Raw genomic sequence first — 24,355 nt, 5'->3', positions numbered from 1 at the left:
AATCCAGATTTGAGCTGTCTGAACTGGAGAGAGTTCTATTAAATCTTTCCTTATACATAAACATTGGGGACTTCCCTGGTGGTCTAGTGGTTAAGACTCTGCGCTGCCACTGCAGGGGGACATGGGTTAGATCCCTGGTCAGAGAACTAAGATCCCACATGCCACCCGGCACGGCCACACACACACACACACACACACACACACACACACACAAAAGTAACCATTAATATGAACACCAAAAAGTCTTTAAGTCACTGTTTGGAATTATGTCTTGGATGCAGGGCATGGGTATGTGTATTAGAAAGTTAGTTCACCATTTGTAGTAAGTGTTATTTTTCAGACCTGTCATATAGATTGTTTTAAGCCACAGAAGAATTTATAAGGAATAATTTTAGTGACCTCAAGGAAGATGGGCAAAATATCTCATAGTACATCTTTTCCATTCCTGATTCCTGATTCAAGTTTTCCCTTGGCCACCACTAACCAGCCAGCTGAGGTGCTCCCTACCTTCTGCCAGATACCTCAGGAAAGAATTCCAAAGACTGGGACAGGACCTAGACTTTTAATTTTTTTAATGTTTTCTTTCTTCGATTGACATTTTAATTATATCTTACTGTTTATGCATCTGTGAAGTGGTAAAAACTTTAAAAGACTAAAAGGGGTGGTACCCTAGTGAGGTTGGTCCTCTCCATAGTGATGGAAGCTAGACAGTTGGTTTTATAGTTTGGTTTTATACAGCTGTTCTAGACAAGGCAGGTGGTTATCATTGTGGCTTGTATTTATGGGAGGAAATAACAAAGTTCCAGGTGGGTGTGGTCCTATATCTGTCATGATTAATGTGCAGCAAAACAAACTTAGCCTACTTTTCCAGACTCACAAACCAGTTCCCAAACTCACTTCCCACCCCTGAGTGAACAAAGGGCACTTACATTTTTTCTTTTCCATTGTGATGGGACGTGTATAATTATGTTTTCCTGAGAGTTTGAGTGTAACATCATCTTTTTTTCTACAGAAGGTTCTCCTTTTTTTGGCTGCACCGCGCGGCTTTCACGATCTCAGTTCCCTGACCAATGATTGACCCCAGGTCACGGCAGTGGAAGCCTAGAATCCTAACCACTAGGCCACCAGGGAACTCCCCAGAAGTTTCTTTTTTCATGTAGCTATTCCATCATGGATGCATATAGGAAACATTAAACCGTGACTTTGGCGACTTATTAACTTGTATAATTGCCTTTAGGAACCCTAAGAAGAAAGATTTGTAAGTTTATCTCTCACTAATGTTCTTGTGGCCTGGGGAATCTGTATTTCTAATTCATGAAAAAGAAAAATATCTTTTTAATCCTAAAGGATGTCTATAGATGGATTTGATTTCATTGAATCCAGTTGTAGGAAGTCATATTATAATTCACTAACCAGTTGTACAGGTCAAATGTCATGATAGAAATACACAAACTCCCTTAACTAATGTAGTTAAATAAGGATATTTGCAGAGGCAGAGTGGTAGGGGAAAATGTAGAAAGATTTGTGTCAAATATTAAGCAGAGTAAAAGGAGGCAGCAAGAAAGGGAATGAGTTAAGAAGAACCATCTAAAGAGAACTCTTAACACTGTGAAAAGTGTCTAGAGAGAGCTTCCTGTTTATCAGGAATCGTGGAGAATCTGGCTGCCATTGCTCACTAAGACAGAGTGGCATAGAGACCAGAGCATGAGGAATGAGTGGCCCAGTAGGATGACTGCATAGACCGACAGTGTTTGAATTCTCCCTTCTCTTGTTTACCCAATACCATAGTCAACATGTAGCTGATAACAGAAGACAAAAGATTTAGAACCCAGTTCTGCAGGTAATTTCACTTAAGATCAAACGGATTATTCCTACATTTGACCAGTTATATTTAATCTGAGCTTTAGATAACACTGAGTTTATGGCTTAAATACTTCGAGAATCTAAGCATCACCAAAAAGGAAAAAGCATTGGATTGGGTGGGTGCCGAATCACTGCCACAGCTGGAGACTGCAGTGCTAGAGAACTTGGTGCTGTGGTAGCACAGAAGGCTACACTGCAGCAAAGGACAAAAGCAAGCCCAGAGTTTACCCTTCCTGCAGTGAGAGGGATTGTTTCTTGTTGTAGCCTATATGACTCTCACAAATAACTAGGAGAAGAGATGAGAGGAAAATTGGTGGATATCTCAAGACATCCGTAATTACCTATTCCCTGAGAGAAAAGTCAATTTTACTGATGTGGTAAAAGGGCTTTGAAGATTCTAAAATGTTCTGCAGTGTTGAAGAAAGATCATGGAGTATAGAGTTTGAAGGGAATTAGATGAAAAATGAGGCATTAAAAAGTTTTGATTTATTGGCAGAGTTCAGGGGAAAGTAATGAGCATGTGTAAAGTCCTATTTGGGAGGGGTGTGAGTAACCTTGGCTCCTAATCTAAAATTGAGAGGCCATGTCCTTGAGAAATGTTGACTAAAGAGGCAGGACCTGGAGCAGTATGTATGGTGCAATCCCATTAATGTAAGAAAAAGTGTCTTTGTTTGTATGTGCATTACAGCGGGGTTGGAGGGGGGCATATCAACTGCTGACAGTGCGTCATAGCAAGATGGTGGGAGTCAGCTGGAAGACTGAAGTTTTAATCAGACTTTACTGTTCTGTTTGTGTTTATTTTGGTAATAAAGGAGCTCTTAATGTATGTGTGTGTGTGTGTGTGTGTGTGTGTGTGTGTGTGTGTGTGTATTATATAAAGAAGCTTTTAATATATCAATACATTTGGCTGCCCAGCTCACTTAATGAAACAATTTCAGTGTTACTGAATATTTTTCTACTTTCCTATTTTCTCTAAAACCTTTTGATAAGCTTGGCAAACATGTGACTTTTGGGCAGGATACTAGATCTATAAAAGCATGTTTTCTCCTCTGTAAAATAACATCTACCTCAGTGGGGATGTTGTGAAAATTAATGATAATGTTAGTAAAGTACTTAATAAACAGTATCATTATTACAGAAAAAAATTAACTGTTACAGATCTATGAAATTCACTTATTCCACTAATGTGAATAATGCCTGCCTACTCTCTGCCAGGAACCAGGCTTAGAGTTGGTATAAATACGCGAACATACTGTGGACCAAACCCTCAGGGGGCTTACAGTCCAGTGGTGGAGCAGGCATTTTAAGTGGGCTAAGAAAGTAAGTGCCTTCTAGGTTTACAGGTGCTGGGCATGACACTGAGGGGCGGGTGGTCGATTCTGTTCTAAGGGAAGGAGGTGCCAGTCTTTTTAATTTACCAGTTAATAAACTTTCCTGTTAGATGATACAGATTGATTACTACAACATTATCTAAATGATGAAAGCTCTCAATTTATAAATTTGAAATTTTTTCTTTGTGGTACAATTGGCTACTGCTGCTCTGATCTAAGATTCTAACATTTTATTTTGTAACTGTGATGTAAAAATTTACACTAAGCTCCATCCCAGGAGTATGATGGGACTGAAGCAGAGAGTTACGGTTGTGAATAAATACAGAAACACTAATCAGAAATTTCCCTCATCTGACACTTTGGGAGTGATTCTGACACTAATAAAGAGAAGAGCTGATAGAGGACCCAGTGTAATTAGAACTTAGTCCATTAAGCCAGATGAGGAGGGAAAAAAAGAACTTGTATAAATAAAACTTCATTTGCAATTTTTACTGACAAGATATTTGTAATAATTCACATATTCTTACTGACTAAAAAGTTTTAAATAACTCAGCTCCAAGGCATATAGGTTAGGTTAAAATAGATACAATTATTTAAAAATATTTTCATTATATTCCTGTATTATATAATGTTATATTCTTATTCTCATCTTTGTTGCTCTTTTATTCTGAATTAATAAGAGAAAAAAATTAGGTCTTGTTTAATGTGTGATTTGAAAACTTACCTGGAGTGAGTTTCCTGTCTAGTTTTTGTCCTTTTCCGGTGGCCTTTAGAATTTCTGCTTGCTACAACTTGAACTTGTGTTTTGTTTTGTTTTGGAGTAACTTGTTTGTCAAGTATTTGTGCATACTTCATCATCCCTCTAGGTTAGATAACACTAAGACCAAAACAAGCATTTTCCAAGAAGACCTCTCACACCTGTTAAGGAAGGTTTTTCTAACATAATAGGCTAGGGACTTCCCAGGCAGTCCAGTGATTAAGACTAAATTACACAGGGTCTCTGAGTCTTAAGATAAAGTGCAAATGAGGTTTAGGATTAGAGTGACCATTCAAACATTTCCAGGAAGAGCTCCACAGAAGAGCACGAAAGTCCCTCCTTTTCCTTGGTAAACTACTGTAAAAATTAAAATATGCAGAGCCCGGCATCCAAAGCCCCAGGCCCCAGAGAGCCTATTAGGCCATTGCCTGCACCAGAAACTCACTGAAACAACTGTCCTGGAATAAGCGAGAATAAATAAGCATGTTTCCAGTGGTTAAGAGCTAGGTTCTCAGTGGCCTGAGATGTTTATTTCAAAGCAGCTTCTGTCATTTCCAAAAAAGCCAAGTTACATTTATTAGAGTCTAAAAATTACATAAATCTGGCCCCAATATATGGGACACTGTAGCCTGAGAGAGTGCTCATTCTGTCTGAGCTTAACCCTGACCGTGGATCGGTGCGTGGAGAGTGGGTGACACGTGTCACTCGAGTGGCCGTCAGAAGTGGCATGAAGGTGTCTGACAGGATGTGAGGCTGGCTGCTTCATCCAGGGAATATCAAGAAAGAGGCAGGCAGAACAGACAACTGGCATAGGCAGAGGAGATGTGCAGGAGTGCTGGTGCCCTGAGGGCGGGGTAGTCCAAGGGGCAGGGTCCCAGGAGACTGGCAGGTGTGGAGTTGGCAGCTGCACTTCCCCCTGGTTCCCTGTGCCTGGTTCCGAGGTAGGAGAGGTAGGAGAGTAAAGCTCCTTGACCTGAGATTGCGCCTCAGCTGGTCTGACTTGGTCACGAGGGAACTGCCAGCAGAGCTGCCCAGGCGGTTCTCTCACTGTGGGAGGCTCCCCGGGTGGTGAGCAGAGGCCGGGATCTGTTGTGGAAGTAGCTGATATTAAACAGACGTATTGTATTGAATACCTCAGTATTGGTTGAAATGTGTCATTCTGAAGGTTTTTCTGGGAACGTGTGCTGGTTATGGTTTCTGGGCTGGGGGAGGGGCAGGTGAAGCAGGCCGGTTGTTCAGGGAGTGAAGGTAACTCCAGAGGAGCTCAGCTCTGGGGCCTGGCTCAGCTGCAGAGGCTGAACTTTGGGCGACTCGCTGTCTGCCTGAGAGTGGGGAGAGATCGGTGTGTGCAGCCAGTGAGAGCACCGGCTGTGACCATAAGAGGTGACCCTGGGGGGAAGGGTGTGGACCGAGGCAAGGACAAACGCGGGACCAGACTTGGAATGGGTTAAAGCCTTGCCTTTGCTGGCGCCTTCCGAAGTCAGCCAGCGAGAGCCCTGGGGGCCGGCCCTGGGTTCTCCTCTTGCGGTGACGGTGGGAGGGAGAAGGCGGGGCGTGGCCGGCTCACCTCCCCGGCGGGCTCTCCTCCAATCGCCGGGCAGAGAGCGCCAGCCCAACACACCCCCTCCTGACTCTGCCGCAGGACGCTGGGCCCTCTGCTGGCTTGCTCACTAGAGCTCGGCTCCCCTCCTGCCATCTTCCGTTGCAAAGCATTTCTGGGAGCTGCATGTGGGTGACGCAGCAGCATTGTTCGCAGTCACAGGAAGCCGCGGCTGAGCTGAAGGGCTCGAGAAGGAGCTTAGAGCACTGCACGCCGCTCCCTCTGGGTAACCTGAAGGGGTTAGCCCGACTGTCCTGCCTTAGCTGCTCTGGGAGATTTCAGAATTTTCAAGTAAATTGGGATTTTTCCTAGAGGCAGAAAACCTAAGTCCTTCAGCACAACTTCCAATACAGAAAGCAAAACAAAGACGCTGGGGAAACTTCAACCAAGAGCCTCGGCAGCTCCAGAGCGACGAGAAACGCAAGGTCAGGCAGGCGGGCGGCAAACCCTTTCTGGTTCGGGGTGTATGTAACTGTAGGGACTTTGTCTTGGTGAAGAGGCAGAAGAACTGCCTGCCGAGCGAGTCCGGGACAATGCTTAGGTGTTGGTTGTGCCGTCACTGCACTTGTTCCCCTTCTGGTGGGATGTGCTTTCAAATTGGGTCGTTTGGCTTTTGGGAATCTTTTCCCCTTCTCTACTCAGGCGCCCGCGGTTCTCTTCCCCTTCCTGGGCTGTGTCGGGTGTGGGCTTGTGCTTGAACATTCTCTCGAATGCCAGGAGCCTAGATAGGCGTCAGCCTTTCCGCACTCCACCCCCGCTCCCTGTCCCAAACCCCCTCTGGTGAAGGGTGGTGGCTTCTTTATATGGTTTCTTGAAGGGCCTCAGCTGGAGTCTGCCTTTTTTGATGAAGGCAGGACGTGCTTGGTCGTGCTTGGTCGTATGGCCCCGGTGAAATAAGGCTTGGAAGGAAATCTGCATTTCCCTCCACACCCACACAGACCCTAGTAACTGAGTCGTGTATGTGTGAACAGCTGCCCCCCTCCACCCGCCCCGCACCCCAACACAGACACAGTTTCTCCACCTACCCTTCCCTGTCCCCCACAGAAGTCTTGCAGGTGGACTGCTTTTGGTGAATAATTAGGTTCCTTTTCTACTCTTAAACAATTGCGGATCTTTCTGTGTAGTCTGTTTTGCTGAAAGTGGAAAGTCCCTGTTTGTGGACAGCTCAGTGCTCGCAGGCAGAGGAAATGGGCAGAGTCCTACTCCTCGGCAGTGCGAAGTGGGGGAGGGGAGCCATGCACTCCCTAGCACACATTTTGAATGGACCTGAATTTTTCACCCTGGGGAGATTAGGAGCCCGTACCAGAGCCTAGTCCCACGTGGCACTGCACCCCGCCTCTTCACCCCCACGCAGTGTGGTGCTAAGAGGAGGCTCCAGAATAGGGTGCCATAGCAACTCGAAGTAAATAAAACGTCTGCAAATGAAATCAGTTTGGGGGAGTGTGAGAGGCATCTGGAGCTTTGGCAAAGGGGATCATCGTGGAGGAGCTTCATGGGTATGAGTTAAAGGGTCTTTCTGAGTCCCAACTCTGGATTTGGAGCATGATCCTTAGGTTAAGGATGAAAAAACTTGGTAGAGAAATGCCTCATGCTTCAAAAAGTCCTGGTCTCTAGGCACAGACCCCACAGGGTTAGGAGAATTATTATTAAAAATGGCCCAGGCATGCTGGCCTGTCCAGGATCAAAGTTTACTTTTCCCTGAAACAGTTAATATCCTGTATACACCTAAAGCAACCAGAAAGAAATTGTGTAACTTGTCTTCTGGATTTGTGTTTTTTTGCAGTTGCCATTGCTTTAGGGCTCATGAGGTCAGATGAGGAGGGATTTCGTTCTGCTAGAAGGTTTGGGACTCAGAAATTTCTGTCTAAAACGTAAAAGATTTGTTTCAAAATAACACTCAACTAGTGTGACTCACTTGAGTGGCAGTTTCTTACTGTAGAATTGTACCTGAAGTCATTCAAACTAGATTGGCTAAAGTCATGGGAACTATTGCCCCTAAGGTAGTTCCTGCTCCCCTTTATGGGAATAAAGGCAAATAACTCTGTGTGTGTGTGTGTGTGTGCGTGTGTGTGTGTGTGTGTGTGTGTGTCTGTGTGTGTGTGTGAGAGAGAGAGAGAGAGAGAGATTTGAGATTGAGATTTCTGTAATCAGCCTTAGAAGAACACAGCCCGGGGTTGAATCAAGACATTAACACCCTGCTGTTCATATTATTAATTCAGTATTAGCCAATCCTTTTTTTTTTGCCACTTCGCCGATAACATCTGCGAAATGAAGGCAATATTTAAATACATGATAATACTTGTTAACTGGTGTAGAAGAGTAATGGGATGAGGTAAAGTTTTACTGTCATATATAGAACTGTGTGACAACACTTGTCACAGTGGTAGCATAAGTGGTTACAGTAAGTACACAAGTATGGGGTTGGAAGCAAAGGTAAATTTGAAGTCTTGATAGTACTGCACTCGTTTGAGTTCTTTTCCCTCTTCGATTTCTTTTGCAGTGAGTCTCTCTCTATATGAAGGGAAAATATAGACAGTTGCCAGCCTGCCCTTCACCTTGGTGCTTAGGGGGACTGAGGCTAAGTCTGGATGCTGTTAGGAGTGGTTGGCTCTCTGTTCACTATGTCCTTTTTTCCCCTCTTCTCTCCTGTCTTACCCTTAGATTTTGCTGGAGGAGCTTGCCAACAGTGATCCCAAGTTAGCCCTCACTGGAGTCCCTATTGTACAGTGGCCGAAAAGGGATAAGGTAAGAAATTATTCTTCAGGCTGCTGAAACATTTTGCTGGCTAACCATTACTGTTCCTGGAAGAAAAAGAACAACTAGAGGCAGACAGCTTTGGTTGCATTAGTGTGAACTGACAGAAAATCATTACTCAGTTCTGTTTTGCCTCTTAAGTCAGGATAATTGGCTATCTTTGGAGGTGACTCTCTTAACGGAACTGTCAAACTAGGAGACCTGCCTCCAGGTTCAGATGCCAAGAATGGATCAGTTCCTATCCTTCTGGCCCAGTGACTCAATTATTTTCATACATCTGATGTAAAACTAGTTAAAATAATTGCATATACATTTAAAAGGCTAGATGTCTATATTGGAGTGAGACCACACTCTCAAGTTTCCCCTTAATTTGGACTTTTCAGTATTGAATTGAAAAGAGAGGAAAACAGTTACCCATTAGTTAGTAAATTGTCAGTTATGAATTTTCATGCCTCTTCAGTCAGGTCCTGTATAGTTTTTTCCCATATTGTCCTTTGTCAAGGTCAGTGATAGCATTCTGATCCTGGTCGTGAGTCTGGCAAATAAATTAGGCCCTTCTTTGGTTCCCTAGCTAAAACTTGCAGAGCCATCACGTTCCAGGAACGTTTAGGCAGAATATAAAGGTGTGTATCTAAAAGATGTCTTTGAAGAAGACTTCCTCCTTCCTAAGTAGTGTCATCCCACTTGGCTCATGCATGGCCACATGGGACTGCCTCAGAACAGCATTTCTGGCCCTGGCTGTTGAGTGTTCTGTGTCAGAAAAGTACTTAAGGCACAGTGGGAAATTAAAGAAGTGGAAGACATAGTCCTTGTTCTTGAAAAGATAACCAGCAGGGTAAAATACAAGTGCTAAAATTATAAACATATACCTTAGAGATTTATTCCGCCCTTACCTATTATTGGAGTGTCTCCTGTGTACCAGGTTGTAGGCTTGGATTTGGAATAATAAAGAACAAGACTTGTCTCACCCTCAAGTAGTTTACTGTCTTCTTCAGGAATGTATTCTGAGTAGTAATATTCAGGATAAGGAAATATTAGAGTGCCCCTGGAATGACTTTGGTACATAGAAAGCTTCAGGGAAGGGTAGCTCAGCAGAGTGAGAGGGATGGGGCTGAAGTAGTCTGAAGGGATTAGCAAACTTTTTCCATAAAGATAATGTGTAGGTAATAAATATAATAAATAAAGATAATTTTTTTAGGTTTTGCAGGCCATACAGTCTGTTGCAGCTTCTCAGTTCTGCCACTGTGCTTGAAAGCACCCATGGACAAAACATAAACAACGGAACATGGTTTTGTTCCAATAAAATTTTATTTACAAAAACAGGCAGTGGGCGGTTTGCCCTCTGGCCATAGTTTGCCAAGCCGTGTAGTGATCTACCCCCTCCAGTCCTTAAAACTACCTGATATGTTTGACCTCACTGCTTTCTCTTTCTAGCTTAAATTCCCGACCCGGCCAAAGGTGCGGGTTCCTACCATCCCCATCACAAAGCCTCACACTATGAAACCAGCTCCACGGTTAACACCTGTGAGGCCAGCTGCTGCCTCCCCCATAGTGTCAGGAGCCAGGCGGAGACGAGTGCGATGTCGAAAATGCAAAGCCTGTGTGCAAGGAGAGTGTGGTGTCTGCCACTACTGCAGGGACATGAAGAAGTTTGGGGGCCCTGGTCGCATGAAGCAGTCCTGTGTTCTCCGGCAGTGCTTGGCAGTGAGTGATCTGCTGGGTAAAGAATATGGGGGAGGGGGGGTGGTACCAGGGGACCGAAATACACACAGTGTAGACTTCAGAGTTGGGAAGACAAGGTTTTGCTCTCTTTATGGCTTTCTTCATTTTGTCCCTTTTTTCTCTAGGTTTAGAAAGAAGGTATCTAATATTTAAAATAATCGAATTTAATCTTTCAGCCTTAGCCAATTTTCAACTGAGGGACCAGCACTTGAAGGGCAAATCACTGCTGTCTGTCCCCTCTTTAAGTGGATTAGAAAGGAAGGACCTGAGAGGCCAAGGACAGGCCAACTGAAAATAAACTGATCTCTTTTGGTCTCTTGTCCTCAGCTAGTTGACTCTCCCCATTTTCTTCCTTAGCCATTTTTCCTGCCAAAACCTCTCTTCTCACCACCCAGTCTCTGTGCTCTCTAAGTGTTTACTAGAGAATTACAGGAACCAAATCGTCCATCTTTGGTTAAAGGGAAGCTGAAATGATAAGGATCTAAGCCTGCTCTTTTCTTGGTTTCTGTCTTTGTCCTCTTGTAGCCCAGACTGCCTCACTCAGTCACGTGTTCCCTCTGTGGAGAGGTGGATCAAAATGAGGAGACACAGGACTTTGAGAAGAAACTCATGGAATGCTGTGTCTGCAACGAGATTGTTCATCCTGGCTGCCTCCAGGTGAGGAGAGGCCTAAGGGGCCCATGAGGTCTCCGCTTATAGAATGTCTAAAGATACTGAGTGGAGCAGAGGAAAGTGGAACATCTGTCATGAGAGGCTGGCAGCATCCCTACTGTGGGCCATCAGCTGTGGGTCATATAGTGGTCTAACATCTGCTCTTGATTCAGTGTCTGTATTCAATGTCAGGCACTGTGCTAGACCCTGAGGATAAACCGGTACACAAAATAGTCCTGGTTCCTACCCTCATGGAGCTTACAGTCTGGCCTCTGGTGGGTATGTTTGGAGTCCCCAGGCCATCGTGGCATAGCCTAGTCTGTTTTGGAATGCCTCATGCCTTTAAGTGCCTCTGTTACATACTTCATTTTATCTCTGGATATTAGTTCCTGAAAGATGGTGAGAGTAATACTGTCAGCTAATATTTAATGTGTGTTCAGTCTGTATCAGGCTCGGTGCACACCCGGAGAGCTTTAAAAAAAAAAAAATAGTAACAGGAATTCCCTGGTGGTCCAGTGGTCAAGACTCCGTACTTTCATTGCCGAGGGTCTGGGTTCAATCCCTGGTCAGGGAACTAACTAAGATCCCGCAAGCCGCACAGCACAGCCAAAAAAAAGTAGTTAGAAGGTTCAAAAAAAAGTTCAGACCTCAACCTCAGAGGTTGAGTCAACTCTTCTGTCATGGACTCTGGGCCCAGGCGTGTTCAAAAGCTCCCCGAGTGATTCTAATGTGCAGCCGGAGTGAAGAAGCACTCTTTTACATATACTCCCTTGTCTAATCTTTAAGACAGCCCTGTGAAGTTGGGTCTGACCTGTTTCTTCTTTAAGTTTTCTTTAAATCTAAAATGCATTGGTGCTGGTACTTTCTTGGTCTTCCTGAAGGTGTCAACTATGTCATGACTGCCACCTGGCTGACAGTGATTATAAGACACTGTTAATTGTGAGAAGCAGCCCAGTTTCAGAAGATTCAAACGTGAAAATATGCATCTTAGAGTTGATAAAATAAGGTATTATCTTCATGATGATGACAATGGTTAATACAAAGTGTTTACTACATGCCAGGCATTTTTCTAAACATTTTACATAGTACATAATTCATTTAATCCTTACCACTACCCTGTAAAATGGGTATTGTTATTTATCCTCACTTAACAGTTGAGTCACAGAGACCCCAAACCATAACTAAGTCTTAACCATTATGCCCCACTGTCAAGATCACACTGGCACTGTTTCTGTGTGTCCAGTTCGTTTTACAAAGTGGCATGAGACCCTCAGGAGAATGTATGTGTCAGGGGAAGAGACCCCAGATTGACCCAGACTCTTGGGAATCTTCTCTTGGAGTCTAAACTTGATCAGGTAACCAAGAGTGAGGATGGCCAGTTTCCCACTGTCTGGGAGTGAGGCCAGATGGTTCTCTATCTTTCTCCCCTGTGGACCAGTGTGTTTAAGAGTGGGTAACTCTTCCCAACCATGTGGCTGTGTTATTGTTTGATAAAGGAAACTTAAGAGACAGGTTGGGTTTTGTCTGTTTTTTAAATGAGACAGATTTTTAACATCGTTATCTGCCTACAGATGGATGGAGAGGGTTTGCTTAACGAGGAATTGCCAAATTGCTGGGAGTGTCCAAAGTGCTACCAGGAGGACAGCTCAGAGAAAACCCAGGTAAGGGAACTTTCTCCAATCTTGCACTGTGAGAAGGAAGGAAGCATCAAGCTCAGGATAACGTTTGCCTTTGCATCTTTATTTTCAAGATTATTTTTTATTCTGTTTTGTTTGCTATCTTTTTTTTTCCTTTGGTTAATTATATTTCTTTTGAGTTTTAAATTTTGTGGGTTTTTTTACTATTGAATATTGTTGGGGGTCTTGGGGGTCTGCAAATTCCTGAGGTTCTTTTACACTTTGGGGCCCTTGAAAAAGAGGAGCCACAGCTGGGCTGTTTGAGGAGGGAAATGAGGTGAGCTTGGGCTGCTCATGAGGAATGAAACTTGAGGGGAGGCAGTGACCCGAGTCAGCTGGTAAATACGGTGGTATACTGGAGTTTCCAGTTAGGCAGGTTTACATTTTTGTCATCTTCACCTTTGTGGCAGAAAACCCTGCCCTCGTGCCCAATTGTGTCCTACAGAGGCCGTCCCTCCTCTGGAGGGGATCAGTGCCATGACCTTGGCCCCAGGCTACTACTGTTGCTGGTCCAGTGGTCACCAGTAATGTCAAAGGACCAAAAAGACGCTGGTTACTCCAGCCAGGAAGGCAAGACCTGTTAAGGGCACATACAGAGGAGGCCGTTGGCTTCGTGTCAGTCATCCATGCCCTGGTGGATGATTCCAGGTACCCTGCGCAGGAGTAGGGACACGTTTCCTTGTTTTCTTTCTCTTTCTTCCCACTTAGGCACTGAGGTCATTGAATTTTCAGTCTAAATATCTTTGAGGGCAAAGATTTCTGGAGTTGACTAGTGCTAAAGTTCTCCTTATTCCAAGTTCTTATACTAGCAGCAAGTTCTTTTAGTAATAGCTTTTACATGTGTCTTCACTGGTGGTGGTGGTGGTGGTGGTGGGCTCTTGCTATAGCAGATGGATTGGCAGATACTTTAATATTACCTTCTAATGCATTGTAAAAGCCAGCACCCAAAAGTTGGTCATTCTCTTCCAACCATAGTGATCTAAGAATATAAGGAGAAAAGGGAGCAGAATTGTTGCATAGGGACACAAAATGTCTCCTTAAAGGAAATCTGAACTACTGCTGTGATACCTAGTGGAGCACATTGGTTAGGCTTCATTGCAGCATAGCCAAGGTGGGCTTCAGGAAGGGACAAGTGACCGGTAAGCACAAGTGGCAGAGGGTGAGGTTGTGCTTTTTTTGTGAGATGTTGGCTTCACCAAACTTGAATTCCTCATTTTCATCCTGAGGAGATTCCTCTGGGAGCAGTGCAGTTTCTCGTTCTCAGCATAATCTCTCACCTGTGGTTGGTCTCCCGGGACAGCGTGAGGCACTGAGTGGAAGAAGCAGCCTGGTAGGGTCGAGCTTAGACCCTGGTAGAGCTAAAAGTCAGTAGTGTTTACTGCTATCACAATCAACATCCTAGTTCAAATATATGTAGGCTGCTTTTCTTCCAACAGAAGCATCTCTTGGGTGTTTAAAATGGTCAGATGGCATAGGGGTAGAGTTGTGGCCTCTTTAAAGGATTTCTTTACCCAGGGAATTATAACCAAAAAATTGGGACAAGAGCTGAATAGGGCAGGCTATGGAATCATGCAGCCCAAATTTGGATCCCACTCCTCTGTACTTGGACACAGACCTTTCTGTCACAGGTAGATTTCCCAAGTGACCTATTTCGAGGGTTTTGCTCTGTAATCAGCTTTCTCCAGCACAGACGTGAGCTCAGTTGCTGATCCTGGCAGAGTCTAGATTGCAGACGGAGGAGATGACCACCCTGCAGCAGGTAGAGATCCCTTTCCCCGTAGAAAAGCAGTGTCCTGCCTTCTCGCTAGTCCTCTGAGAGCAACAGTGAGGTTGACCCTGTAAGTGTAGAGGGTTTTGAAGAAATGAGGCACTGATGTGGCGTTTGGGGGCCTGTTTTGCAGAAGCGGAAAATGGAAGAGAGTGACGAAGAAGCCGTGCAAGCCAAAGTCCTGCGGCCCCTGCGGAGCTGCGACGAGCCCCTCACGCCCCCACCTCACTCGCCCACCTCCATGCTGCAGCTCATCCACGACCCGGCCTCCCCCCGGGGCGTGGTGACTCGTTCATCCCCTGGGGCCGGCCCCAGCGACCACCACAGTGCCAGCCGCGATGAGCGCTTCAAACGGCGGCAGTTGCTGCGGCTGCAGGCCACAGAGCGCACCATGGTACGGGAAAAGGAGAACAACCCCAGCGGCAAAAAGGAGCTGTCTGAAGTTGAGAAAGCCAAGATCCGGGGATCGTACCTCACTGTCACGCTACAGAGGCCCACCAAAGAGCTCCACGGGACATCCATTGTGCCCAAGCTGCAGGCCATCACGGCCTCCTCTGCCAACCTTCGCCATTCCCCCCGTGTGCTAGTGCAGCACTGCCCAGCCCGAACCCCCCAGCGTGGGGATGAGGAGGGGCTGGGGGGAGAGGAGGAGGAAGAGGAGGAGGAGGAGGAGGAAGATGACAGTGCAGAGGAGGGGGGTGCAGCCAGGCTGAATGGCCGGGGCAGTTGGGCTCAGGATGGAGACGAAAGCTGGATGCAGCGGGAGGTCTGGATGTCTGTCTTCCGCTACCTCAGCCGCAGAGAACTTTGTGAATGTATGCGAGTGTGCAAGACGTGGTATAAATGGTGAGCAGGGATACAGGGATCAGGAATAGGGGTACGGGAGTAGGTGGCAGGTTTCCATATGAGAACAGCATGTGTCTTGGCATCTGGAGGCTTGTCAGGTCCTAAAGGATTAAATCAACCCAGTCTGTTCCCCAGACGGTGGGTCCTGTTAAATATGTGGCCAGTTGTGCCTGCAGGTGTCATTGGGGAAATTTGGCCCTTTGCATCCTCTCCCTGCTACTTTCCCATCTCTCTTTACTGGACTTAAGGATGGATTTGTACATTTGGGCCTGGGGGATGGATTTGTAGTTTGTGCTAAAACTTCAGAGTCATAATCCCCCTACCCCCCAGTCAACTGAACTTGTTATACATTTGTTGAGAGCCTGTGATATGCCAGTCACTCTCCTGGTGCTGGTGACACAGATGACTGCTGTTAAGCCCCTGCCTCAGTTATGTCTCCATCTAATGAGAGAGGTATACATGCTTTTAAAACACTTTGAAGGTGCTCACAGGCTCACAATTTGCCATAGTTTTAATTCTCATCCTCTAAACCTGGATCGGAATTCCTTTCTCCAGCAAGCAGTTCAGTGTTGAAGCTTCCTGAGACTTAGTTGTCCTTCTTAGTGAGACCTGCCATTTCTTCTCAAGTTAAACGTTAAGACAAGGGGGGGGGGGATACCTAGAGGTGATAAAGATTTCCACTGGGCATTGTTTTCCTTTAAGCTCCTGGACCCTAGGACATATCCTTTATATCTGGGTCAAATCCCATTACAGTAGTTTTCAAAGTGTGATGCCTGGACCAGTGACATCACCTGGGACCTTGTTAGAAGTTCAGGTTTTCAGGGCCCATCTCAGACCTACTGAATCAGAACCTCGGGGGCGGGGCCAGGCAATCTGTTTTTAATAAATTCTCCACCAGGGGATTCTGATACACATTAAAGTTTGAGATCCCCTGCTCTATTGTAAGCAGCCTGTTTCTGCCATAGAAGTTTCATGTGCCATTGGTGAAGTTTTTTCAGTCTTTAAATAAAGACTCCATTCTTTGCAAACTTGAGTTTATTTCCCAAATCTGAATTAATATGTGATCTACCCAAATTCTCCTAATATTTCTCTTCGTAGGGCTAGTGGGCCTGCCTGGCTCTATCCCTCAGTTTCCAGGCCAAGCCACATAAGACTCGCATTATGTGCCGTCTCCTCTTCCCCTGCCAGCCAGACTCTGAGCCAGGCTGGGGAGCAGGAACTATAAAATATTAAACAGAAGCCTGCATGTTGCAGTGCTATTTGTGGCCTATGGACTTGTAGATTGCAGTGGAAGGGCAAGCCTCTCCTTTTCAGTTCTGGTCTGGACTGGCTAGAAAATGTAAAGATAGCACTGAAACCCAAGGGTGGTAGAGGACTCTCCAGGCCTGATTTTAATAAAGAGCCTCTTTCGACCTGATACAGTAATGGCTCTTTGTGGAGCTCAAGGCAAAATGAACTGTGGATGTGCCACGTAGCGCCCTGCGTCTCAGGCAGCTGGGAGACACTGTGATGAGGGAGAGAGTAGAGGGAAGCCTAGTAGCTTCCAGCAGTTAAGAAGTCAAAAAACTTTTTGATGTTCCCATATATATACTTTGATGGGAGCCGTACCATTTTAATGCAAATGAGGGGTTATAGTATATTGTTTCACTGTGTGTCCCTAACAATTGTGCTGTGTTCTCAGCCCATCCAGAGTAAATCAGGGTGAACTGGTCAAGTAATCCCTATTCTCTGAGGCAAAAAAATGACAGGGCATGATCCTTGTATGCATGTAGAAGAATCTAGAGAAGGTGAATCCTCCAGGTGCTCTGCTTTTCCCAGAAGCCTCCAGCAGCCTGTGATGAAGTTCCTCTGACAAGGGACATCAGGTATTGACAGCTAGTTCTCTTTCCTTCTGTCACAGGTGCTGCGACAAGAGACTTTGGACAAAAATTGACTTGAGTAGGTGTAAGGCTATTGTACCCCAGGCTCTCAGTGGCATCATCAAGAGGCAGCCAGTTAGCCTCGACCTCAGTTGGACCAACATCTCCAAAAAACAACTGACGTGGCTCGTCAATAGGCTGCCAGGTGAGCAGCCCTGCGCTGTCCTTCCAAGGGCAGGCAGGGAAAGCTGCGTTGTTGGCAGCGCTTCTTAGAATTGCTTTAGGGCAATTTAGGGCAGCAGTCTGTGCCATTGTTGCCTCTCTGCTTAGCAAGACACTTAGCCTGGGCCATCTTAACTGCCAGTCCCCACGGTGCCACTCTGGACTGGCAGGCCAATCACTGCAGTAGACAATGAAGAGAACGGGATCAGGTGCTGCTGCCAGCCCTGCAGGTCTGCTCAGCATAGCCACTGAAGAGGAAATTTGAGTAAGATGTTGCCTTGATCAGCCCCTTGTAAGGCCTTGTTCCCTTAAGCATTTTGAGGTCTTGGATAAAGAGGAAGTCACTCACACTTACATGACTCTGGTAGGAACTAAGCAGTCCATTTTACCACCAGAGTTAGATGTAATTTAGGAAAGCATAGGAGTCTTTGAGCTGGATTACTAGAGTAAAATTAGGACATGGTCCCTCTCTCCATTAGACTGGGCATCTGTTTACCTTGATCTGATCAGCTGGTAGTTGAGGCTTTGGATGGGCTGGTAGAGTGTATTATTGCGTGTCTGTTTCCTTCCATTGCAGGACTGAAAGACCTCCTCCTGGCAGGCTGCTCCTGGTCTGCAGTCTCTGCCCTCAGCACCTCCAGCTGCCCCCTTCTCAGGACCCTTGATCTTCGGTGGGCAGTAGGAATCAAGGACCCTCAAATTCGGGACTTGCTGACTCCACCGGCTGATAAACCAGGTGTGCTCTGGGCCTGATTTCTCTGTGCTCCTCTTGGGGTAGCTTTGTCTTTCAGCTGAACTTCATTCCCAGAAGCTAAGGTTCTGATGCTGTTGAAGAGTAGAAAAATGCAAATTGAAAACAGAGTGATGGACTGCGTACAAGTACAGGTTACCTGTTTATAGATAACTGCCAACAAAGAAAGGAGTAAGTCCATTTTGTGGGTTAGTGGAGCTTGGGGCTTAGAGAATAAGCCCGAGGAAGCTCAGGAAGGCTTCATGGTTGAGGTGGAGCATTGAAAGCTGTTTCCATGATTGTCTAGAAAAGTGCGGGAGTGTGGCAAGGAGAGGAGCATTCCACACATACCCCTTTGCTGTGTAAGTGAGGCACAGTCCAGCAGCTGGGAAGAAAGAAAACGTGTCTGGTTTCCTAGAAACGGCCCCCACGCACTGCTCACTCCCTGAAGGGAAGCGTGTGGGCAGTTCTGCTTATTAACCCCTGCAGGGGGCCCTGGCCAGCAAGTAGCTGAAGCTGCCTGCAGCTTTGGAGCTGGACTAGAGTTGGGAATTTTGATCTAGGCCCTTCTCTTGCCTGTGCAGGTCAGGACAATCGCAGCAAGCTCCGGAACATGACTGACTTCCGGCTGGCGGGCCTTGACATCACAGATGCCACGCTTCGCCTCATCATCCGCCACATGCCCCTCCTGTCTCGACTCGACCTCAGTCACTGCAGCCACCTGACAGATCAGTCCTCCAATCTACTCACCGCTGTTGGGTCTTCCACTCGTTACTCCCTCACAGAGCTCAACATGGCAGGTATGGCGCTGTGATGTTTTGTGACAAACTGCCCCCTGCCTCCCAGAAGCCCAGCCCTCCTTGGAGCTTGACCGGTGGAACAGAAAGAACATGGTCTGTTGACTAAACCATGTTAATTTGTTTCCTGACATCTGGACAAGGACATGGAACTCTGTCCCTTTTGTAACTGATGGGAACTAAGGCCTCGAGCAGTTGTCAGGTGCCTAAGAGCACAGCCACTACCCAGCTGCAGTTTGGTGAGCCTTGCAGTGCAGGGAGTGCGGTGGCAGGGGGCCTTCAGAGGCCGCTGTGCTGATGGCGCTTCTGGTCTCTGAGCCAGGTAGTTATGGGAAAAAGGGGGCTTTTGTTTAGCATTTTGAAGGCAAGCTGGGAAATTGAGGCTCCTGTGGCTGTGTGTACATAGCATTGTCCTTGTGGTCACTTTCCCCACAGGTTGCAATAAATTGACAGACCAGACCCTGATCTACCTACGGCGCATCGCCAATGTCACCTTGATCGACCTTCGAGGATGCAAGCAGATCACCCGAAAAGCCTGCGAGCACTTCATCTCAGACTTGTCCATCAACAGTCTCTACTGCCTGTCTGACGAGAAGCTGATACAGAAGATCAGCTAAGACACACCCAGCCCAGACTGAACAGGAAACCGATCTTCCCCTGACTCCCCAGCCAGGAGAGCCTCTCTCCCCGACCCTGCACGGGCTCTGAGGCCAGCGTCACACTCCCTCTCTGCTCTCCTGTCCCTTGAGCCCTTCCCTTACAGCCGGGGCAGAGAGGGTGGTGGACACCAGGCTTACCTGCCTGCTTCTCTCCCTCCTAAGGAGAAGGGGGTAGCAAATTGATCTGAGGGGAAAGCACAGGCTGTGTGCTGTCACAGTGCCTGCTCGCTTGCTCACCCACTCGCTCACTCGCCTGCCAGGAGGCTGGGCTCTCAGTTTGGGGTGTCTGTGCAACCGTCATCTGCACTGGGCCCTGGGGTCCTCCTCCCCATCCATGGTCCCCAGCAGTGCCTGGTTCTGAGCAAACTCCCAGGGAAGAAAGTGGCCCTATCTCCGTGGCCAGGTTCTCCTTATGGTGTCCAGTGCGTGTCTCTCCTCCATCACACTCTCCCGGCTTATGCAGGAGGGGCCAGCAGCCCCAGGAATGCCAGCCCCATGCAGATCACACTGGTGCTGTTGAGGTGTCTGAAACCTCTTGTTGTGTCTGTGCTCTCCCTCCTCTCCTCTCCTTTAGCTTGATCCCGTCCGATGCTCGTGGTAGTTCACATAATGAGGTTCCCCCAGCCCAGACTTGCCTGCTAGTTTCTGTGAAGTCCTTGTTGCACTTATTGGGGTTGAGGCTCTTCAGAGGAGCTGGAACTGTCTACCCCAGGGACACCCCCATTTTATTGCTTTCCAGGCAGATTCTGGGACAGGCACCATCTCCCCATTCCCTCCTTCTTCAGCCTGCCCTGCCCTTTTCCACACTTACCTTATTCCCACCTGAATAGGGCTTTCCCAGGATGCGTGTCCTCAGAGGGAGCAGCCTATCTCCCCCAGCTGGGGGGGATCAGAGAACTAGGCCAAGTCCCCACCTGCCTCCCAGCAGGCTCCGGGCCTCAGGTGTCCCGTAGCCACCAGAGCCTAGGCCTGTGTCTAGCCCCAGTGGCTCACTGATCTGGCACCTTTGGAGGGGTGGGAGGTCCTGCTTAGAAGCCAGTCACCTGCCCTCTGCCTGCAGCCATGGAAGGGGGTGTGCATGTGCCTCTGTGTGTGTGGCTGAGTGTAGTAAGCGTGTGTGTGGAGGGAAGGAGGGGAGCGTGGTATCTCCCACTCCACCGCCCTGTGTCGAGCCCCATCAGCTGCCCCCTCTTACTTTGCATTGAACGGCCTGTCCAAAGATCCTCTCTCTAGGGCAGCAGAGAGCTTTTTGCACTTTAAAAAAAAAAAAAAAATGGAAAGAAAGGTCGGAATTTCTTTTGGGTCAATATTTAAGTGTGTGAGGAGATGCTCAGTAGCAGCAGCCTGTGGCAAGAGCTTATAAATGATAGACGCGGATTTGCACTCTGCTCCCCATCTGTAAGGATAGCGAGATAGCACAACCTTGCCCCACCTTCTCGTCCTCCAGCCCATCCCTTCCTGGCCCCTTTCCTGCAGCCCAGTCTCAGGCTCTCCTCCTCCTGAAGCCCTTTGGGGGAGGGGAAGGAGCCCAGGCACCAGGGGTCTGAAGTGTGAGCCACCCCAAGGAGAGACGCCACATGCACCCTTGCCACTTCCAAAGCAATAGAGGCAGAGGGGCTCCCTCTTTGCCACCTAGCCCAGCTTTGACCCTGGCATTGACTGGCCTCCTAAGAGAAAACTGGGTCTTGGGAGGGGGTGGCATTGTGTCTGTTTCTTCCAATCTGCTGATTCTCTTGGCTGCACCTTAGAAGCAGCAGTCTGCTCCCGTGACCCTCTGCCCCTTCCATTGGTCTCCAGGCCCCAGCCAACTGGGGCTGAAACTTTGAGGAAATGCCAGTGACTTATTCCAGAGTGCCTCAGTTAGGGGAACTTCTCTGTAAAGAACCCTGGGTATTGAGCAAAAACCTTATTAATATTATTGTTAATGACCTATAATTGGAAGCTTCCTGCCTTTTTTTGGTTGCTCCTGTGGAAAATACTGAAAAGATTACTTTGTTTTGTTTTCTTGTCTTTTTATAAAAGGGGAGGTGGAGAGACCCCTTCAGAGCAGGGATTGTGCCGGGAGAGTGCCTCTGACTTTGGGACGTTTCATCTACAGAAATTTCCAAGCTGATGGTTTGTTTTGGGTTTTGGTTTCTATTTTTGTTTTTGGTTTGGAAAAACAAGCATTTTTACCGCGCACGTAAATTGGTCAGCAGAAAAGGGAGCTCAGGAGTGGCAGCCAACGGACCTGTGCCCTTGCTGGGTTTTCCTTTTCTCTGGGACTGTGAGGGGGAAAATGGTTTTTAGAGGTGAGGGTTGGTCCATGTGGAGGAAAGAAAGTCTGTTTTTGGGGACAGAGGAACCTGGGAGTTCCGCCAAATTTCCTGCAATCTGCTCTTAGACACGGCCTTGCCAGGAGAGCTTGCCTTCCTCAGACCGCGGGACCAGACACCCTGCCTCCATCTTTCCGAGCACCGGGGCGAAAGACCACAAGGAAAGGAAGAAAATTTATATATATATATAATATAAAATCACTTGGTGATTAAAAAATAACTGCTCCATAAATAAAACTCCTAAAGTCACTATGTTTAAAGGGTTTGGTTGTGTTTTTGTTTTCGGAGAAATATTGTAAATATATATTTTTTGTTGCTGATTTAGAGTCAATCTCCAATGTTGTGCTAAAAAATTAAATTAAATGTAAGCATTAAGGGGACAAGTCATGCTATCTCAGTTGACACATTGGGGTTATTTTGGGCCAGGGAAGGAGGGAAGCTAGTTGGACTTTTGTTTTCTAAACGTTCTCCACTATTGGTTTTAGAAAGAGCAAGGACATCTTTCCTCTGACATGTGGGAATGGGAGATATTTGTGTAATAAAATTTTTAAAAGACAAAAAAAGAAATAGCCTCCAATGGGAAATATTTTGATTTGGTTTTTTTTTTTTTAATAAAAAGGTTTTAAAAACAACAACAACAACAACAACAAAACCTTTTCTGCCTTGGTGTGTGTGTGTGCGTCCATGTGAAAGAGGGAGAGTCAGAAGGTCCTGCAGGCTCTCGCCTCCCACTCCCCCCGCCCGCCCCCCGCCCCAGGCCCGCAGTTCCTGCTTCATCCCTGAGTTAGCAGCAGAACTGCTATGTGCCTCTACTACTTGTCTTGCCTTCCTTTTTTGAATGTCAAAAAGCAGCACTTGCTTATGGAAACACCAAAACATTTTACTTCATGAAGGGGAACTTTTTAATAGATGTGAAAATTTAAGTATGAGGTTACTGGACCCCCACCCCTTCCTCACAAAGCAGTGCTTGGAGTGGCCCTACAGAGTCCTCAAGGAGAGCTGGAAAGGACCCCTGTGATGCTCTCCTGAGAGCAGGCCTGGGGATTTCTAATCTTGCCATCCTCGACAGCCATTAGCCGAGGCCAACCTCCAACCACTACAGCTGTAGAACAGGCCTCAAGGACAATGCTGTTCGAGGTCACTGCACAAGGTGTGTGTCAGGCAGGCTCCATTCGGCATTTGTCCCACTGTCCGGCTGCTTATTGAGTACAGGCTTCCAGCCTTTAGACGAATGTCTGACGTGCTGCCCTCAGCCCTGACTGCACCATCTCAGGAGAGCTGAAATCCCATCCGGGAGGTCTTGAGGAGGCTCTCATCACTACCCTCAGGGCATCTGGGGATCCCTGCCCATCCTACTCACCAAGCTGTTAAGGACCATCTCCAATTCTGCTGCACATTCTGGAAAAGCACAGGGTCCTGGACGGTGAGCTGGTTCCCAGTCCACTTCCTGAGGTTGGATGTGGATGTGGCCATGTTCCATGTTGCAGGGGAAGGCAGAGTGTCAGTTTTGCCACCTAAATATCACAAGAGCCCCTCGTCCACCTCTCGATGACCTCACGCCTACCACCCTAGGTGAAGCCAGCATTGTCCAGAACCTTGACCCCAGCAGGAGCCCTGAGGCTTCCCAGCCTCTAGGCCAGCCCCCTGTCCTCCATGTTGGCAGCCAGAACATTTCTCTTAGATTTGACTACTTCTCTATTAAAACCCATTAGTGTGTCTGTCTCAGGATGAAGTCCAAGCTTCCTCCCTCACCATCTGCCCCTCTTACTCCCCTCCACCCTCACAGCTAACTTCAGTGCCACCATCTCTGGGCCTTTGCTGTTCCCTTTGTTGGTACACCTTCCGTAGTTTACATGTTACTTCCTCTGGGAAGCCATCTCCCACCCTGCTCAAGACTGGATCATATGCTGCCGTAGCACCCTACTGGTTTTTAGGACTCCTTTAAAATCAGTCTCCCCAGCTAGCTGGGAAGCTCCACCAGGACAGGGATCAGACTGTGTTGCTCACCATGTCATCCCCAGCAGCTGGCGCAGAGCTTGGCACATAATAGATGCCCAAGCAACAGGGTTGAGTGTTCCCAGTAGCTTGGATACCCAGAGGCCTGTGCCTCCCCAGTACAGCCAGTTTGTTGTCATGTTCTCCAAATTCACTACCTCATACATCTTTCCCCTCCTTTCTTGTGTTAATGCTGCCAGCTTTTTTTTTTTTTTGGCCTGTTTCCAATCTAACCTGTATTCAGCTATGAATCTTCCTAAAGCACACACAAAAATCTTCAGTCTTCATGTGTAACACTCCAGAGTCATGTGTAAACTCATCCTGCCACTGGCATCCGTAAAATGAGAAGCACCAGGTTGGTGGTAGGTGCTTATAAGAGGCCTCAAACTGGACACCTCTGTAGTCACCAGGCTTGCTGTGTTCAGGGTGTGTCACCCTCACAACTATGAAAATCTATCCTTCCTTCAAACACCTCTTCCTCCAGAAGCCCTTCCTGTTTCCCCACCAACCAGAAGGGATTAACCTGGACATACTGTACCTTTCACAGGCAACAACATAGTAAAAACAGCTGGCATCTTCTGAGCCTTACTATGTGCTGACCACTGTTCTAAGCACCTACATGAAGTAACTCCGAATCCTCGCAGCAACTCTACTTTTTTTTTTTAAGGATGGTTGATTTACAATGTTGTGTTAGTTTCTGGTGTACAGCAAAGTGATTCAGTTATACATGTATATATACATATACTTTTTCATATTGTTTTCCATTATGGTTTATTACAAGATATTGAATATAGTTCCCCATACTATACA

General features: G+C 46.9%; 1 protein-coding gene and 1 long non-coding RNA gene across 4 annotated transcripts in view; both read left to right on the top strand.

The window, feature by feature from the left end:
- KDM2A (lysine demethylase 2A) overlaps positions 1-19,652 on the top strand; it is a 102,881-nt gene extending 83,229 nt beyond the window's left edge. For all 3 annotated transcript variants that reach the window (XM_067748129.1, XM_067748130.1, XM_067748131.1), the window contains 9 exons: positions 8,213-8,296; positions 9,740-10,009; positions 10,553-10,684; positions 12,250-12,339; positions 14,256-14,968; positions 16,869-17,032; positions 17,627-17,785; positions 18,364-18,579; positions 19,012-19,652. In XM_067748129.1, coding sequence (XP_067604230.1) covers positions 8,213-8,296; positions 9,740-10,009; positions 10,553-10,684; positions 12,250-12,339; positions 14,256-14,968; positions 16,869-17,032; positions 17,627-17,785; positions 18,364-18,579; positions 19,012-19,193 — 2,010 coding nt within the window. In that variant the 3' untranslated portion in view covers positions 19,194-19,652. The remainder of the gene's footprint in view (positions 1-8,212; positions 8,297-9,739; positions 10,010-10,552; positions 10,685-12,249; positions 12,340-14,255; positions 14,969-16,868; positions 17,033-17,626; positions 17,786-18,363; positions 18,580-19,011) is intronic.
- Positions 19,653-19,755: 103 nt separating this feature from the next.
- Positions 19,756-22,159, top strand: LOC137229913 (uncharacterized). Its single transcript, XR_010945905.1, has 2 exons — positions 19,756-21,350; positions 21,619-22,159. It is a non-coding gene; the product is annotated as an uncharacterized lncRNA (long non-coding RNA).
- The last annotated feature ends 2,196 nt before the right edge of the window (positions 22,160-24,355 follow it).

Source organism: Pseudorca crassidens, chromosome 9, assembly GCF_039906515.1.
Source record: "Pseudorca crassidens isolate mPseCra1 chromosome 9, mPseCra1.hap1, whole genome shotgun sequence".
Taxonomy (NCBI): domain Eukaryota; kingdom Metazoa; phylum Chordata; class Mammalia; order Artiodactyla; family Delphinidae; genus Pseudorca; species Pseudorca crassidens.
The sequence above is the reverse complement of the archived record's forward strand: the minus strand, read 5'-3'. Positions and strand labels throughout refer to the sequence as shown.